The 19,905-nt window shown below is 33.5% G+C and overlaps 1 protein-coding gene across 1 annotated transcript in view; it reads right to left on the bottom strand.

The window, feature by feature from the left end:
• The window catches only part of LOC126884299 (sulfite oxidase-like), a 111,674-nt gene that overhangs the window by 18,919 nt on the left and 72,850 nt on the right, over positions 1-19,905 (bottom strand). The window contains exons 7-9 of the mRNA XM_050650239.1: positions 9,886-10,078; positions 5,129-5,329; positions 4,898-5,070 (exon numbers count right to left, since the gene is read on the bottom strand). Of these exons, the coding sequence (XP_050506196.1) occupies positions 4,898-5,070; positions 5,129-5,329; positions 9,886-10,078 (567 nt within the window). The remainder of the gene's footprint in view (positions 1-4,897; positions 5,071-5,128; positions 5,330-9,885; positions 10,079-19,905) is intronic.

Consider the following 19,905-nt stretch of genomic DNA (forward strand, 5'->3'; position numbering starts at 1 on the left):
TTCTCTCAACAACCTCTTTACTTTTTGTCTTTGTTCTATATATCTATTATGCGTCTCTGTTGTTTCTTTCTTGATCATTTCCATCCTTAGTGATTGTCTTAGTTCTATTTCTTTTTGGCACTCTATGTCGAACCACTCCTTCCTCTTTTTAATCTCTTGTTTATTACATTCTTTTGCTGCTTTGTTCATTACTTGCTTTATGATTTCCCAGTTGTTCTCCGTTTGTTATTTATTTGTATCTTTTTTAGTTCTCTTTCCATTGTTTCTCTGTATGTTTCTTGCTCTTTTTTTGTTGCAAACCGAATTGGTTTATTTATACATTTCTTTTCTTTTATTTTGTTTTTGTTTTCAGGTATCAGTTGCTTCATTTTGATACCCACCATGTAATGGTCGGAGTCGGCATCTGGTCCTCTGTATGTTCTAATCTTCTTTATACATTGCTGCTCTTCTTTTTCGATCAGCACGTGATCTATTTGGTTTTTGGTCTTTCTATCTGGTGATATCCATGTTTCCTTGTGTATTTCTTTTCTTTCGAAATATGTGCTCATTATGATCATATTTTTTTCTCTTGCAAAATCTATGAGGAACTGTCCGTTCTCATTAGTTTCATTGTGTTTACTATGTTTTCCTATTGTCGGTCTAAATACTTCTTCCTTCCCTATTTTGGCATTTGCGTCGCCTAAAATAATTTTCATGTCGTATCTGGGTATACTTTCGATTGTTCTATTTAGTTCACTGTAAAAAGATTCTTTGAAATCATTATCTTTTTCTTCAGATGGTGCGTGAATATTTATGAGAGTGATTTTTTGGTATTTTCCCTTGATCCTGATACTACATATTCGATCTGATATTGGTTTGAATTCTACTATTGCTTCCTTTAGTTCTTTTCGTAGCATAAAACCTGTGCCTAATGTTCTATTTTTTCCGCCGCTATTAAAAAACACTGTATCTTCTATTTCTAATATATCATTTCCCAGCTGTTTCGTCTCCTGCAAGGCTACTATGTCAAATTGGAACTTTTCTATTTCTCTCGCTAGATGTTTAAGTTTACCTTCTCCATATGTGCCTCTTACATTCCATGTTCCTAAAAGTAAGTGTTCTTTTCGACATGTCCTCTTGTGTTTTTGTCCGGTTTTCATTTTTTTTCTCTTTTGTCCTGTTTTTGTATTATCGTTATCCTTTTTCTGTAGTTGTGTCGTCATCGTTATTCCCATGGTACAATTGTTTGCTAGTTTTTTGATGTTGTTTTGATCATTTTTCCTTCTTTGTCGTTCCACTTCCATTCGTTGTTGTTTACCCATATTTTTTTTACTCCAATCTTGACTTCATTTCCTTTGTTTCTTTCTTCCTGAGCAATGTTTCTAATTGTTTTCTGTATTTCTCGTTCTCTTATGGTTGCATCTTCGTTAATATATACCTTCAGCCCTCTTATTTCTTTTAACTTATACTTTTTTTCCATTATTTTTCTTTTTTCTTCTTGGTTTTCTAATTCAATGAGGCATGTTTTTTCTCCTAGCTTGTGAGCATTTCTTATTTTAACCTCTACTCCTAAGTGTTGTTTGATGAAATTGTTAGTTGTTTCTTTTAACCCTGATTGCTCATATGTGTCTATTAGTGATGTAACGAATATTCGTATTAGCATTCGCATTCGTGAATATTCGCATGTTTTTGCATATTCGCATTCGCATCCGCATTCGCGAAATTTGTGCGAATGTTTTGCGAATATGAAAACCAGAAAAAAAATAATTTTAAGATAATATTAGGTTCACTTCTCATCTTTTTCTTATTAAGAAAAGGTAACTTAACCTCAAACATGCAGCTACTCTCAAATGGAAATATGCAGGACACAACAGCAGACAAAGAGACGGATGGAATGAAGCGATAACTCACTGGAGACCTTGGGACTACAAAAGAGGAAGAGGCAGACCACAGACGAGATGGTCGAATGACCTAAAGAGATACGCAGCGACCAGATCGACAGCATTAGCACTGAACCGAGAAGAGTGGAAAAGTAAGGGGGAGGCCTACGTTCAACTTTGGACAAATGAAGGGCAATAGATAGATAGAACTTAACCTTGTATAATCACATTATCAGCCTTCACGTTTTTTTTTTATTATTTGGTATTATGTAATAAAGCTTAAGATTCAGATTGATTTACACTAAATATCAATTAACTTTTCATTAAAAATTTAGGAAACATTACAAAAATAGAAACAAATTAAAAAAACTGGACATTCGCATTCGCATCCGCATTCGCGAATGTCAGTAGCAGATATTCGCATTCACATTCGTATTCGCGAATGTTAAAAAAATGACATTCGTTACATCACTAGTGTCTATCCTTAGACCGTTCATGACTACGTTATTTATTCGTCGGTGTTTTTCTATAACTTCCATGTGGTTTGTTATTTCTCTGAGTTCCTCCTTGATTTCTATATTCTCTTGTTTTAGATCCTCATTTTCTTTTCTCAGCGCTCTGTTTTCTATAACGAGCTTTTCTATTGCTTCCTTGCTTTCTTTTTGATTTCTTTTTATTTCCTTAATGTCATCGGTGAGGTGGCTCACCATTATTAATAATTGATCAATTTTTGCTTCTTCATTTCTTTTCTCTTGATTTTTTGTTGGTGTTCTCGAGAACTTTTTTTTCTTTCTAAAAATATCATTTTCTTCGTTATCCATATATCTGTCCTTCCTTTTTGACCCTCCTTCTGACTGTGTATCATCACTGTCTAAAGTTTCCAGATACCTTTCCATTTTCCGGCGCCAAACACTGTCTTCCACCTCAACAGTGCAGAGAAGACAGCGTTTACCGTATTTATTTTGTATGTTTATTATCGGTTGTTATTTTCTGTGGTTACCTGGAAAATCTACTCACAACGGCAACGTCGCAATTTCATCGGCCAGAGTTTCGTGACTACGTTTTGTTGTTAAACAGGCTTAACAATTTTAGCGATCTTACTTTTTGTATGTCCTTGGTTCTATTTTGATGTTATTTCACCGATTTTAATGTTTTTAACTATCACTAACCTTAACTTAATGTCTTATATTGTTCACTGGATACTTTTAATAACTTATTTCCCGTTACAACTCTCAAAAATTAAGTTTATTGCAGACGGTAAATACAATATTTGTTTTCGTTTGACTACCGTGTTGCCAGTCCAAACTCTTTATATTAAAGTTAATTCTAGACGGAATACAATTAATTTTAATTTTGGTGGAAATCCATTGATTAAAAAAAACCCATTAGATGTTCCTCTTTTTTTCATTACGGCGCACTTATTTTACCTACAACAGACTTTTAACAGTGCTCATTTTAAAGCTTATTTTAAGCACTATAAAACCCTTTCTCATTAGCATGCATAAAATTTATTAGCTCTCCGCTAGATGGCATTGAATACATCGACCAAATTTCACACAAAATAAAAAACGGTTTTGATCTTCAATACCTCGCTTAATATTGCACTTAGAACACTCTTTAAAAAACCAATTTGTTTATTTTTTTACCTGCTACAATTTTGTTCATTATAATATTATCGTTAAAATGCATATTTTTGGAGATATTTGCAAAAAACTGTTGAAAATCGTGAGAAATTTCCGAATTTTCAATTGCCAATAACATGAAAAGCATTGGGTTTTTGAAAAAACTTTATACAACAGTTTTTACTTAAAATTAGGTCTTCTATCGATATCTGAGGTTATTTTGAAAAAAAAATCCACCACCGAAAAGGGGTGGCAACCACCCTCAGGTTGAAAACGGAGTTCGGCTCAATATCACTTTTGAAGTTAAGGGTAGGATAAGCCTAATTCCAAAATTTCATGTAAATCGGTTTATAGTAAAAAATTTCTGAGCTAAAAAGCTTCAATGACTGACTGTACTATAGAATAGAATAAACAAAAATTTCTTTTGAATGATATATTTGAAATTAAAAATCCGACTAAATTTTCTTTTGTTTTCACCCCTGTGAGTTATTAAAATAATCATTATATGTAGAAGTTCTCACGGACTTTTGACCCTCGATAATACTGTAATATTTCAATCTGAGCTTAAATTTTTCAAAAATACTTATTAGTTTTCCCATGATTCGAAAAACATGAATACATTTCAAAATAATTCGACCGAAATTTTGCGCCTACGGTCTCAAAAAGGTGTCACATGGTGTACTTTCCCATTTAAAAAAATCAAAGTTATCACTGTCACCTGAAGTGGGACCGCGTAAAGTTCAAAACATTAATGCTATAATATACTATGATTATTTTAAAAATCGACCTGTCCGAGCGTTTTGCTTATGTGCTAAAAATAAATAAGTTAGTAAGGGGGTAACACTTATTCCAGCGCACTGTATAAGCCAAAGACAACAAATACAGTAGTAAATACGACGAGAGACTGTTCTCAATAGGATGACGATCAGTGGGAAGTGAAACGATGGAACAACTTACTGGAGGCACATTGAAAAACAGTCATGTCTACACAAAAAGAAGAAGAAGAAACCATGCATTCCTCCCTTTCACTATGAGTGTAACTCCTCATCTTATAAAAATAAATGAGGGTCAATAAATCAATCAATAAATAAATGAAAAGGCAGGAAAATGGTTAGGTTAGGCAGGTTTTTCTTATTTTCCACAAAAATACACAAAACGTTCTAATTGTTTTTCCAACCTTCAAACATTTCATCTCACTGCAAGTGCAAATCCAAACTGGATCAAGGAGTAAATTCAAAATTATCAAAACAAATATAGCAAATTTTTATAAGAAGGCTTCTTGACTTTAACAAACGTTAAGCGAATGGTTTTAAAAGGCAAAAAACCATATATTTGTCATCTTCTATCGCACGGATAGTAGTAAAATGGAACAACGTTTCGTTTATAACTATAAACACGATTTAAATAGCTACTTACACTTTTTAAATTTGCATCAACGGGAATTTCAATCGACCACAATGTCCAAGACCAATGCTTAGGAGGAGGTGTTTTATCTTGATGATCGAATTTAGCAACGTGCCACGTTTTTCCTCCATCTATCGTAACGTCAACTCTAACAATTTTCTGTCCTCCTCCTGACCAGGCATATCCTAAAACACAAATTCAAGACTATATCTGTTGGCTTCTTTTATTTAAAAAGGTGATTACCTTTCACCGTTATTTTTCCATCCTCTACTTTAACGGCACCATTCGCTGTAGGTTGACAGATAGCAGATATCACTGGTAATTCCTGAATAGCGGGAGATTTAGTAAAGTCAACAGTGTCCCAGTCGACCGATGGTGAAAATCCTTTATAATCATTCTGTTGCCAATGGGAATCACTCTCGTTCTCAGAAACTATTATTTTTTCTACAATAAACTTATGATGAGTATCAAAGAAAATCATCTGAGAAAATCATTTGAAAAAATCATTTTTCGGCCTCAAATCCCTCAAAATGTTTTCAAGGGAATCTGTGTAGGAGTATTATACAGAAACAACTCAAAATTTTTCTGTATGAATTATAGTCAGCAACTACAAATCTAACGTTCATAAAGAAAATATTAGAAGTGTCGCTGCATGTATCTAGTAAAATAATGAAATTTATTTATTTAGCGTATGGCTATATTACAGTTTTTGTATGTAAATAAAGATAGCAATACATTATAAAGTCTGTATAGAATTTGATATTTTGCTCTACTTATATTTAATTGGCAAACTTTTACATTGGGTCCAACTTCGTTTGTAATTTGTTCCTTGGAAAGTCCATTCGTTAGCTGTGTCATCTTTAATTATTACTCTAAAAAAACTGCGATATACTTCTGCCAGGAGATATTTAGAAAGATTGTCTGATTGAATACAGGGTGAGTCATGAGGAACTGTACATACTCCTACCTCGTATAGAGGCCCCTATGAGGAATAACAAATGACCATTAAAAAGTGTCTGCTCCCATTGTTTAATAATATACAGGGCGAGTCTCGCATTTTGACAGAAATTTGTATTCATCATAATTTTTGAACGGTCAGATCGATGTGTCTATTATTTGGGTCAATCGTTACACTATTACCACCTAATCAACTAATTTATTCAAACTAGAAAAAAAACAGGTCCGGCTTTAAAAAAATTAGTTCGTTTGGTTCTTAGAAAAAATTTCATCCTGTATAAGCTTTTTGAAAACTCTAATATGAATTTTAAAATGAGACAAATAGGCAATTAAAATGGCATATTTATTTTTTTCCGCACACGATTACTTATTTTTTTTATAAAAAAAAATCAAATTTGACTATGGATTAAAAGTTTGGTAAAGTGAACCATAGATTAAAAAAAAAATTAACTTTTATTACAAAAATTAATTTTTTTGAACAAATATTTAATTTATGGGACCACCCAATCAACTGATTTATTCAAACTAGAAAAAAGTCAGGCCCGGATTTAAAAAATTAGTTCCTTTGGGTCTTAGAAAAAATTTCACCCTGTATACGCTTTTTGAAAACTACACTCGCGATCATAAAAAACGGGTCACTCGATGAGTTATTTAAATTAGATGTTTCGAATTTTCTAAACCTCTTGTCCGATTTGAGTGATTTTTTTAGTATGTTATAGCCTTATTCTTTAGCAATCCCGCTATAATAATATTGTTGCTAGACCGGTAAATTGTCATTGTATACCGGGTGTAACAATCATACTGTGTTTATTCCTAAAAGTTCGGAACACCCTGTGGAATGTCTTAGCAGAGATAAAATATTGAAATTAAAACTCAATTGTAGCCTTAGGCTATCTTAACATTTTCTTTTTTGATTTATTTGTTTATGTTGGACAATAAAAAAGTTAAGCACGTTAATAACTAGCCATGTTCTTCATCAATACAGGGTGTTTCTAAATAAGTGCGACAAACTTTAAGGGGCAATTCTGTATGAAAAAATAATGACAGTTTGCTTTATAAACATGTCCGCAAATGCTTCGTTTCCGAGATACGGGATGTTGAAATTTTTCTTACAAACTGACTATTTATTTATTGCTCTAAAACCAACAGAGATATGCAAATGAAATTTGGTAGGTTTTAAGAGGCAGTTATTGTGGATTTTTTGACATACAATTAATAATTATATATTCACCATTGGCGTGCATACGGGTATAAACATTTTAGATACATCCCGTATGCACGCCAATGGTAAATATAAAATTCTTAATTGTATGTCAAAAAATGGGCAATAACTACCTCTTAACATCTACCAAATTTCATTTGCATATCTCTACCGGTTTTAGAGCAATAAATAAATCGTCAGTTTGTAAGAAAAAATTCAACATCCCGTATATCGAAACCGAAGAATTTGCGGTCATACGTTTATAACGCAAACGGTCAGTATTTTTTCATGCAGAATTGCCCCTTAAAGTTTGTCGCACTTATTTAGAAACACCCTGTATTGATGAAGAACATGGTTAGTTGTTAAGGTGCCTAACTTTTTTATTGTCAACATAAACAAATAAATAGAAAAAGAAAATGTTAAGAAAGCCTAAGGTTACAATCGAGTTTTAATTTCAATATTTTATCAATGCTAAAACATTCCACGGGGTGTTTCGAACTTTGAGGAATAAACACAGTATGATTGTTACACCCGGTATTCAATGACAATTTACCTGTCTAGCAACAATATTATTATGGCGATATTGTTAAAGAATAAGGCTATAACATACTAAAAAAATCACTCAAATCGGACAACAGGTTTAGAAAATTCGAGACATCTAACTTGAATAATTCATCGAGTGACCCGGTTTTTATGATCGCAAGTGTATATTATGAATTTTACAAATTAAACAAATAGGCAATTAAAATGGATATTTATTTTTTCCCCACACAATTACTAAATTTTTTATTAAAAAATCAAATTTTACTATGCATAAAAAGTTTGGCAAAGTTTTTGCATAGATTTAAAAAAATTAACTTTTTTTACAAAAATTAATTTACAAAAACAACGTTTTTCTTAAAATTAAAAGTTTTACTATTTATTTTTCTATAACACGTCTAGATCTAAAACTCCCCATAACACTTCTTTTGGACTCTATAGTTTAACATAGACGTGATCAAATAGATAAATTTTAAATTTTTTCACTTAATTTTTGCGATTTAACTTTGCAATTCACGAATCTGCACCTTTTATTTTTTAAAAATTCATAACTTTTACTAGAAGAAAACTGAAAGTCTACAACAATTTTCATAGTCTTCACAATGGTAAGAGATATGTGCTGTAAAAATTTCAGAAAAAAAATATTAAAATGGAACAGAGTTGTAACGAGTTAAACCGTGATTTAATTTTTTTTTCATTTTTAGGTTAAAATTCCGATTTTGACAAATTTGATTTTTTAATATAAAATTAAGTAATCGTGTGGGGAAAAAATAAATATGCCATATTAGAGTAACATTCATATTAGAGTTTTCAAAAAGCGTATACAGGGTGAAATTTTTTCTAAGACCAAAACGAACTAATTTTTTAAATCCGGGCCTGATTTTTTTCTAGTTTGAATAAATCAGTTGACTGAGAGGTAACATAAATTAAATATTTGTTCAAAAAAAATTAATTTTTGTAATAAAACTTAATTTTTTTAAATCTATGGTTCACTTTACCAAACTTTTAATTTATAGTCAAATTTGATTTTTTTATAAAAAATTAAGTAATCGTGTGCGGAAAAAAATTAATATGCCATTTTAATTGCCAATTTGTCTAATTTGTAAAATTCATATTAGAGTTTTCAAAAAGCGTATACATGGTGAAATTTTTTCTAAGACCCAAACGAACTAATTTTTTAAAGCCGGACCGGATTTTTTTCTAGTTTGAATAAATCAGTTGATTAGGTGGTAATAGTGTAACGATTGACCAAAATAAGAGACACATCGATCTGACCGTTCAAAAATTATGACGAATACAAATTTCTGTCAAAATGCGAAACTCGCCCTGTATATTATTAAACAATGGGAGCAGACACTTTTTAATGGTCACTTGTTATTCCCCATAGGAGCCTCTATACGAGGTAGGAGTATGTACAGTTCCTCATGACTCACCCTGTATATGAAATAGAGATAATATTGTAAAGAAATATTAAAACTAATCTAATGTAAAATACAATTTTGACTTGTTTCTATAATATAGTACAACATAATATCGATACTTTCGGTATCGATACTTTTGGTATCGATAAAACAAGAGTTAATGAACATTTCCTTATATTTATTTAGCGTATGGCTATATATCACAGTTTTTGTATACAAATAAAGATAACAATACATTATAAATAATTCATTTTTATAAACAAAAATTTAGTTGGTACCCTGTTGGTTACCTAGTAGATCATAGCCGGGGATTTTTCCTCTTGAATTCAATTGGAATTCGTTTTCTGTGTGTGTTTCTTGTATTGCAACCAGATCAATATCGTTATCTTTTAATAGTCTGTATAGAATTTGAGATTTTGTTCTACTTATACCTTCTGTATTTAATTGGCAAACTCTTACATTGGATCCAATTTCTTTTGTTATTTGTTCCTTGGAAAGTCCATTCATTAACTGTGTCATCTTTAATTACTATAAAAAAACTGCGATATTCTTCTGCCAGGATCTTGAAAAAGATTGTCTGGCGCCTCTTGTGCTAGTTCTTTAGTTTACCCAGGGTGCACGTGCAGTATTATCCTGCGGACGCATATACGAAATATATTTTAATAAATTTCCTTATAAATAACTCCATATACGAAATTTTGGAGTTATTTCACTATGTATTTTATTCATATGAAATAGAGTATAAACTTATACTTTATGCTCACACCCATGAGAACATACTCGTCAATTTATACTCCGTTTTTATTTATACCACTAAATATCTAATATCATCAGAGATCAATATTTTTTACGTTAAATTTTCTGATCCATAAAAAACTTACCAAGCCATTTCACATTTCTCGCACCCACTATGCCTGGGACAATAACTCTCACGGGAAAACCGTGATCTCTAGGAATGGGCACACCGTTCATTTCATAAGCTAGCAATACGTCTCCCCTTTGATCTAGAGCTTTCCAGATTGGTATTGATGCACCATAAGTTTTACCTGTTGCATCACTGTCATATCCTTCAAACTAGAATTAAAAGCTAAGTTTATAAACCATTTTTGTAAAGGAAAAATTCGCGTATATAATGAAATAATCCTTTAGCACAAGTTACAAGCTTCAGGCAACTGGTAAAACCCGTTAGAATCTAATGAATTAGTCGCTGAGTGCCTATATTTTCAGTGACTTGTGAGTACTTTCAAAACCGTGTAGAAATAGTGACTTACTGCAACTACTTCGGCACCACAATAAATGAAGAATGGACCAAAAACCAAAAGATAAGAGAGCGCATCGGAAATCCACCTTCAACCGGATAGGGGCCTTCATCAAGAGCCACAACCTCTCTCTTGGTATAAAAGTGCTGCGATGCTATGTCCTTGTTGAATCGTGGACTTTGAACGCAGATATGTACAGAAAATTGGAAACATTTGACATATAGTCACATCAGAGAATATTTAAAATCCCTTGGACTAACCGAGTTACAAATGACGAGGTCCTCAGAAGAATGAAGAAGAACCGAGAGCTACTGACCATCATCATTGTTTATATAGTAATACGTGGGTGGATCAAATATAAACCGACCTTCCCGTCCCCACTTAGCATAAACTGATTATTATGTCTAAATTAGTGCTGTGGTGAAAGGTTATAGTCTAATGTGTGAATTCGCGCTAACGCCCCTTTTCTAATGGCGTGCGGTCAGTTACTGTTGCGATGAGCGAGAGAGTAGTGCCATGTTCGGTTGCACAACGCATTGTTATCAAATTCCTTGCAAAAGAAAATGTTGGTCCCGCTGAAATTTGGCGAAGATTAAAAAATCAATATGGGAAATCAACACTGTCCATTACAAAAGTGAAATTTTGGCATAGACAAGTTCGTGAAGGACGAGATACCGTGCAAAACAGAAGTCATCAACGACGTCCAAAAACAAGCACGTCTCAGGAAAATATTGACACCATTCGTGACCTTATTGCGGCAGATCGACTGACCATAACACAAATTCAACAAACAGTAGGAATAAGCTATGGTAGTGTCCAGTCAATCATCAGGACAAAACTTGGGTTTCGAAAAATTTCGGCAAGGTGGGTTCCAAAGTTCCAAGGCTTTTGAATGAAGTTCAACGAACTTCTCGTGTCGAAATTTCTCAAAGACTGCTGACGCGTAAGCAAGCAGAAGGAAATGCATTTTTACAGCGTATAGTGACATGCGATGAGACTTGGGTACATCACTATACACCTGAGTCTAATAGAGCAAGTAAGGAGTGGAGAAAAAAAGATGAAGATTGTCCGATAAAGGCGAAAACTCGTTTGTCTGCAGGCATAGTTTTAGCGACAGTGTTTTGGGGATTATCGTGACGTTTTGTTGCTGGATTTTCTTCATGAGAGACGAACCGTTAATGCCGATTACTACTGTAGTCTTTTGGACCGTGTTCGAGCTGCCTATAGGTCCAAAAGACGGGGATGTCCTATACTAGATGTGTTGCTATTGCATGATAACGCCCGAGCACATACAGCTGCCCTAACACAAGAAAAATTAGCGGAAATGCATTGGACTTCCGTTGAACATCCTGCATACAGTCCTGACCTTTCACCATGTGATTACCACATGTTCGGTCCATTAAAAGATGCACTAGGCGGAGCGCGTTTTGATGATGATAATCAAGTGGAGCAAAATGGAATAAAGAAACTTCCTATCCGCTGGGAAAAATGCATACAGAAAGAAGGAATGTATATAGAAAAATGAAGTATTGTTTAATTTAGATAAAAAAAGATCAAGGCAGGTTTTGTTTATATTTGATTCAGAGTTGGACCACCATCTCCATATAGCTACTTCAGCATCCTTATGCCTCATCGGTGAAGCTCAGTATTGTTTAATTGTTGTATTTATAATTCAATAAAAAGCTATTAGCAAAGGTCGGTTTATATTTGATTCACCTCTCGTACTTGGTCAACCCGATAAATAAATTTGTTTGATTCTAATTGAGACAGTCACTAGATGTCACCACCATTTCTGTCAGGGTCGCAACGTCTGGCGTAACTACGATGAATCCAAATGCATAGACACCAAGTTGAATACGATTCTATTCATAACACCAAAACTCGCATACATATTAAAAAAAAATATGTGGAAGAATATATTAAGAAATTGAATTAATGATGTCATGCTATTATAAATGTATAATGTACAGTAGCATGACATCATTAATTCAATTTCTAAATATATTCTTCCATATACAGAGAGAGTCTGTAATTTGGAATAAATTCAATATCTCAAATACTAATTGTTTTTTTGAAACATGCTTAGACCCGTCGATTAGTATTTCAAATTATCCTTTTTGACATACAATAATAATGTATACAGGGTGTCCCAATTTAGAGATATGACGTCATCGTTGATTTTCTTAAATGGCAACACTGTCATTTTGATAGCTATTTTGATAGGGTGTGTAAAGTTATATACAACTGCAAAATATTAAATTTTTATTGTTTACCATTTACAAGATAATAGAAAATAACAAAGTTATGTCTGTAATTTGGAATAAATTCAATAATTAAAATACTAATTGTTTTTTTGAAAAATGCTCAGACCCGTCGATTAGTATTTCAAATTGTCATTATTTACATAAAATAATAATGTATACAGGGTGTCCCAATTTAGCGATATGACGTCATCGTTGATTTTCATAAATGGCAACACTGTCATTTTGATAGCTATTTTGAAAGGTTGTGTAAAGTTATACACAACTGCAAAATTTCAGATGTTTATTCCCTACCATTTACAAGATAATAAAAAATACAAAGTTATGAAAAACAAGTAATCAAATAATAATTGAATTTAATTATTTCAATTAAGCAAATACTCATAATGATGCCCTAAATTATTGTTAAATTGTCAATGGGCAACATTATGAGTATTTGTTTATTCGAAATAATTAAATTCAATTATTATTTGATTACTTGTTTTTCATAACTTTGTTATTTTTTATTATCTTGTAAATGGTAGGGAAAAAATTTTCAAATTTTGCAGTTGTGTATAACTTTACACACCCTATCGAAATAGCTATCAAAATGACAGTGTTGCCATTTATGAAAATCAGCGATGACGTCATATCTCTAAATTGGGACACCCTGTATACGTTATTATTGTATGTCAAAACTGACAATTTGAAATACTAATCGACTGGTCTAAGCATTTAAAAAAAAAACAATTAGTATTATAATTATTGAATTTATTCCGAATTACAGACATAACTTTGTTATTTACTATTATCTTGTAAATGGTAAACAATAAAAATTTAATATTTTGCAGTTGTATATAACTTTACACACCCTATCAAAATAGCTTTCAAAATGACAGTGTTGCCATTTAAGAAAATTAACGATGACGTCATATCTCTAAATTGGGACACCCTGTATACATTATTATTGTATGTCAAAAAGGACAATTTGAAATACTAATCGACGGGTCTGAGCATTTTTCAAAAAAACAATTAGTATTTGAGATATTGAATTTATTGCAAATTACAGACTCTCTCTGTATTTATTTTTCTTAATATGTATGTGAGTTGGGGTGTTATGAATAGGATCGTATCCAACTTGGTGTCTTTACATTTTGGATGTACATATCTTAGTTACGCGTGACGTTGCGACCCTGACAGAAATGGTGGTGACATCTGGTGACTGTCTCAATTACAATCAAACAAATTTACCTATTGGTCTGACCAACTATTACTATGTACTTACAACAATAACATTACAATGCCATCATCCAACCTCGAAAGTTACAGTACTTCGAACACATTGTGCGAAATGAATCCACATATGCTCTCCTACAAGCCCTCCTGCAAGGAAAAATATTTGTTATGTTTGTTATCTGTTATTCTTCATATCCTGTTTCATTTCAGATCTTGATAGATTCTTTTCTTTCTCGTGACTTTCATACTTTTGTTTTAATTCCTTCTCTTGATTTCCCGTATTAGTGTATGCATCACACAGTTCGCACTTATCTTTTTTTAGTGTATTATACTATGTATTAAAAATATGAGTTCAGTCGATTCATTAATTCATTACCGTTTTTAGTACACACAGCTTAGTATACATATATCGGATATTGCCTTAAGAACTTCAAAATATTCTCTAGCAATTTGCTCAAGAAGATAATGATTTTCGATACGAGGTATTGATATGTCGCCTTACACACTTTCCTTTATTATCTCGTGAAGTCATGCATGTTTTGAGTGGCAGCCTCGAAGATCTCTTTAAATGATTTGTAGCATAAAAAAGAAAAAATGTATCTTCTTTCTAGTGAAATTCTTTTTAAAGTGCCCTCTCCTCAATCGAGGTTGACTACTACAATTGCAAACTCTGTCTCGATATGTTCTGAATAGCTATTCAAAATGTAGTTGTGTCCATTGTCGGATGTTTCTTAGTAACAATAATCTTCTTCCTAGTCCTTTCTTTCCCAAGAAAACTTTCCTTTGTGCTCCAGTTGCTAAAAACTTTCCAGTGCTAAGCCTGTCCATCTGATCCCTGCGTATCTTTTTAGGTCATCCGATCATCTTCTTTGTGGTCTGCCCGTTCCTCTCTTATGGTCCCAAGGTCTCTAGTGGGTTATCGCTTCATTCCATCTTCCGTTTCTTTATCTACCGTTGTGTCCTGCAATCCATTTGAGAGTAGTTGCATGTTTGTTTACGTCTTTCACTTTGGTTTTATTTCTGATCCATGTATTTTTCTTTTTATCACTTAGCTTGATACCCAGCATCTGCCTTTCTATTGCCCTTTGAGTATTCGCCATCTTTTCCTTTGTGAAGGTCCATGTCTGTGCTCCATATATAAGTACTGGTAGAACACATTGATCATATACTTTTGTGCGGAGGTATTGAGCATATTTCTGGTTTTTCAGGATACAGCTCATTTTTCCGAATGCCACCCATACGAGTCTTATTCTCCTTTTTATTTCTGCTGTTTGATTTTCTTTACTCAGTTTCATTATTTGCCCTAGGTATATGTACTCCTTGATTACATCCATAAAGATCGGGCGTCTGCGCTGGATGGGCCATGTTGAGGAGATGTTGGAGACTGAAACGCCAAAACATATAATGAGGCAGACACCAGTAGGGAGAAGGTCAAAGGGAAGACCCAAACTTAGATACATGGAACAAGATCTGAAAACACTTGAGATCACCAATTGGAAGAACAAAGCAAGGAACGGAACAGAATGGAGGAAAATCCTAGAACAAGCCAGGACCCAAAAAGGGTTGTCGAGCTACCGATGATAATGATATGTACTCTTTGACCTTTCTGTATTGTACTTGTTCCTATTTGCATGCTTTCCTTCCTTGTCCAATTGTGTCACCATTTCGTTAAGATCTTTCATATTGTCTGATATCACCACTATGTCATCCGCATATCTCAGGTTTTTCAGCAGTTTTCCATTGATGTTGATTCCTTTGTTGAGCCATTAAAATTTTGTGAATACATCTTCTAGTGCTTGTGTAAATAATTTTGGGGATATTGTGTCCCCTTGCCAGATTCCCCTATTTATTTTTATTGGTTTGTTGTTTTGTTTTGGATGTTTTACTGTGTTTGTTGCTCTTTCGTAGATGTTTTTCAACATTTCTGTGTATCGATAGTCGATCCTTCCGTTTATTAGCAAGGATTGTATGGTCCAGTGTTCAATACTATCAAAGGCTTTTTTCAAATTCACAAAAGCAACATATAGGGGTTTTTGTACTCATTAGCGCGTTCAATGAGGATTTTCATTGTTAGCAAGTGGTCTGTTGCGCTTTGTCCCTTTCTGAATCCAGTTTTAGTATCTCGACATTGGTATCCATCTAGCTTTCCTATTTAGTCCAGGAACCGAAGCATTTCACCTCGCAATTTTTACAGAATGGATCGATTTGCTTAAAAATTTGAAAACAAGTAGTGGATAGTTCAAGGATCAAAATCTATATGATGCCGAAAGGCGCTTTTACCATGGGGGCGGTTGCCACCCCATCTTAGGGGTGGAAATTTTTTATTATATTTTGACTGCAAAAGTTGATAAAAAAATTCATTCTAAGCAAAAAATGTTCTATACATTTTTTTGATAAAATTAATACTTTTCGATTTATTCGCTATCGAAAGTGTTAGTTTTATACAGAAAAAATCAATGTTTTTTTATATACTCATTTACCATTCACTCAATTTTTGCCGTAGAAAAAATTTTTTCAAACCAAGTTCTTGGGAATGAAATAACCTACAATTTCATATAAAAACATTTTTTCGTATAACTGATGCTAATCTTTCTATTCTGAAGAAAATGGCATTTTTTGCCAAACTACAAAAAGTCGTTATTCGCTTTTAACTCCAGTTTTTTTAAAACATCATTCTAAGCCAGTCAAACTTCTAGAATCTATTAATAATACATAAATAAAGAAGAATGAATAAGGCCAATGACTAAAAGCAAAGCTAACTTACATTATTATGCTTCCAATTGGATTTCTTTTTTTTTCTCTTAAAAAAATATATTGATTTTTTAACCATAACCTTTTTAATTTTTATCTTAGAAAGTTTGGTAAAAAATAGTTTTGTAGGTTTTTACAAGATCTATAAGACTATTAATATTAAATTCTTTTAAAATCCTCAGTTGCAAAAAGTGGTGACTTTGAAAGGGTTGGTAAAGGTGATTTTTGCATGTTATTATACGATTTAATTGTCAATCGCTCACTCAATTTTTACCGTAGAAAAATTTTTTGCAAACCAAGTTCTTGGGAATTAAATAAGCTACAATTTCATATTTAAATAGTTTTTCGTATCTATGATGATAATCTTTCTATTCTGAAGAAAAGGAAATTTTTTACCACCCTTCAAAAATTCGATATTTGCTTTTGACTCCATTTTTTTAAAAACTAATCATTCTAAACCAGTTAAACTTCTAAAACCTATACATAAGTAAAGAAGACGAAATAAGGTCAATGACTAATTTTATTCAGGGTGGTGATTAGGGGTTTGCTTTCAATCACTTTTTCGCTGAAAAATATAGGGTGACATTCTTTTCATTATAAGCCACTTAATTTTTGAGCTAAAGACTTTGTTTTATTTCTGGAGATAGATATTTTTAAATACTTCAAATTAGTTTAAACAAGTTATCCTCGAAAAATGCATAGTTTTCCCGTCTTTTGACTTGGAAACTACAATATTTAGCATTTGACGAAGAAGAGCTAACATATAATAAAGTATAGCTCGATTACTATTGATCTTAAAGAAAATTTAAAAAAACGGTTTTGTTTATTTTTTCAAAAGGTACATTTTTGTTAAGCAAAGTTGTTTTGATAAAACGAAAACTTTTTGAGTTATTTGCAGAAAACTGATTAAAAACATTAATTTTTTTAATATAAAACTAACACTTTCGATAGCGAATAAATCGAAAACTATTAATTTTATCAAAAAAATGTATAGAACATTTTTTGCTTAGAATGAATGTTTTTACCAACTTTTGCGGTCAAAATATAATAAAAAATTTTCACCCCCGACATAGGGTGGCAACCACCCCCATGGTAAAAGCGCCTTTCGGCATCATATAGATTTTGATCCTTGGACTATCCACTACTTACTCTCAAATTTTCAAGCAAATCGATCCATTCTGTAAAAATTGCGAGGTTTTGCCCTATTTTAAGCTTCATTACTTGGACTAATTAATCTGTTTGTTATAATTTTTATAAGCAGTTTATACATGGTGTTCAGTAGTGTTATTGGTCTATAATTGTTCAGATCACATTTGTCTCCCTTTTTGAATAACATTGTTATTGCTTCATTCCAGTTTTCTGGTATTCTTTTCTCTTGTATTTTGTTGAACAGTATCTGTAGGGAATTCTAAGTTCCCTCCATTTTTCAACATTTTCACTGTTACCCCATCTTGACCGGGTGCTTTATTCCCCAACTTTCACTCTTGTAACAATTTCTCGTTCCTTGCATATTCTATGTAGCACTTCTTCGTTTGAGGTATACAATGTCCGTGAAATCTTGAGGATCCTCCAGTATATCCAGATTTTAAAGGCCTCCAGTTCATTTACGGTTAATGTTTTCAGGGTCCACTTCTGAGCCCTTCAGACACTTAGACCTCCTACGGCTGGCCATTGTATTACCCCTATCCTACGGACCAGGTCCATAAAAACCTAGTCTTCGACGTTACTGGGGCCCAGGCTTCACCGGGCTCCCATGTGTATCAGAATCAGCAAATCTGAGCTCCTCCTGCCGATGCCGGCCCGAAGTATAATCGTTCAGCAACCTTACGGTCATATAGAAAGCTACAAGTATCTTCAAAGGTTACTCACTCACCTGGCTCGGCTGCATAAAGGCCGATCCCAATATCTGCCACATCTGAAAGGCCGGTCACTTCCAGAGGACATGTGAGGAATTTTCCTCCTCCTCATCGCATAGACGGGCATCGTGATCCATCCGCCAATCCAAGCAGATGAAGGTGCCGCCGGAGTCTACAGTGATCGGTGAGCATACTGACCACCAGGAAACATCTTCTACGGTCTAGAAGAAGTTGTGCTGTGAGATTTTTGGATGGCCCCACTATGTGAAGCCTAGCCTGTCTCATACCTCCACAACTGGCCCAGAAGTCCTGGAACTTCCGCATAAGAAGCTCCTTGAGATTACCCCGACCAGTAGTGAAGGGCACCCCAATTACAGGTTCGGATTCCACAGGCAGAGTGGATGAGCCCCGTCTTGCCAGGGCGTCAGCCCGTTCGTTTCCTTCTACACATGTGTGACCCGGTGCTCATACTAAGCCAACCCTGTTGGTCAGAGCAACATCATCAGAGCTCTCTTGCACTCAAGAACCAGCTTAGAGCTAACCTTAAGCGCTTCCAAAGCTTTCCTCAAGCTATTGTGGTCAAATAATGAAATAATTTGTATGATGTATTTGATGTACACCGTACCGAGACATTTATGTCACTATTTAAATGGTTTGCCAAATTGGCATTAATCAAATGGGAAGAAATGTCTAACGATACTTTCACCATCAAAAAAAAATTAGCCTGAATTGACAGATGACGTTATTACACATATGGTTAGTACAGTATATTTACCGTTGCACGTCATTATCTACGTCAGAGATCTACGTAAGTTGACATTGCTGCAAAATTACAAAAAATTCCTGAATTCATTATAAAACAAATATGTATATCACATAATTATTGCAGTAGTGGATTGCATTTGCAAAACATTGCATATTTTTAAATTTTCATGTGAAGAGAAATTTTTTTGTCCTGCAATCCTTAGCCCCCAGTGTTATAGAAATAGGATTTCTTTTCTGAATGCGATATTTTAAAAAGTCATATGAATGGTCGATCGGATTTAAATCTGATATGAACTATATGGTGGCAAATATAATTTTTGAATTGAATCTCATCAAGGTTAGTATTCACTATTCTAATAGTGCGTTATCATGCATTAGAACGAATCTGTCATATCCAATATTGCTGGCAAATGGCAAGACACGATCTCCTAAAATATTGTATTTTCCAAGAAATACCACTCCATAGCACTATGCCGCCACCACGAAAATTAACGCTCTGTATGAGGTTACAACGGGCATACCGTTCACCATATGGAAGCATGATTAACAAAACTTCGTCTAACGCATACAGGGCGTTAATTTTGGTGGTGGCGGCGGCATAGTACTATGGAATGGTGTTTCTTGGAAAGGACATACTGAACTTGTGTAGGTGATTGGGTGAATGACAGGTGACATGTACATTAAAAACATTTTAGACGCATTTTCTAGCCATATTGGATATATTTGTTCTAATACATGTTAACACACATCTTCATGTCACTAGGATAGTGAATACTTACCATAATGAGATTCAA

Source organism: Diabrotica virgifera, chromosome 5 (assembly GCF_917563875.1).
Source record: "Diabrotica virgifera virgifera chromosome 5, PGI_DIABVI_V3a".
In the NCBI taxonomy this organism is placed as follows: Eukaryota; Metazoa; Arthropoda; class Insecta; order Coleoptera; family Chrysomelidae; genus Diabrotica; species Diabrotica virgifera.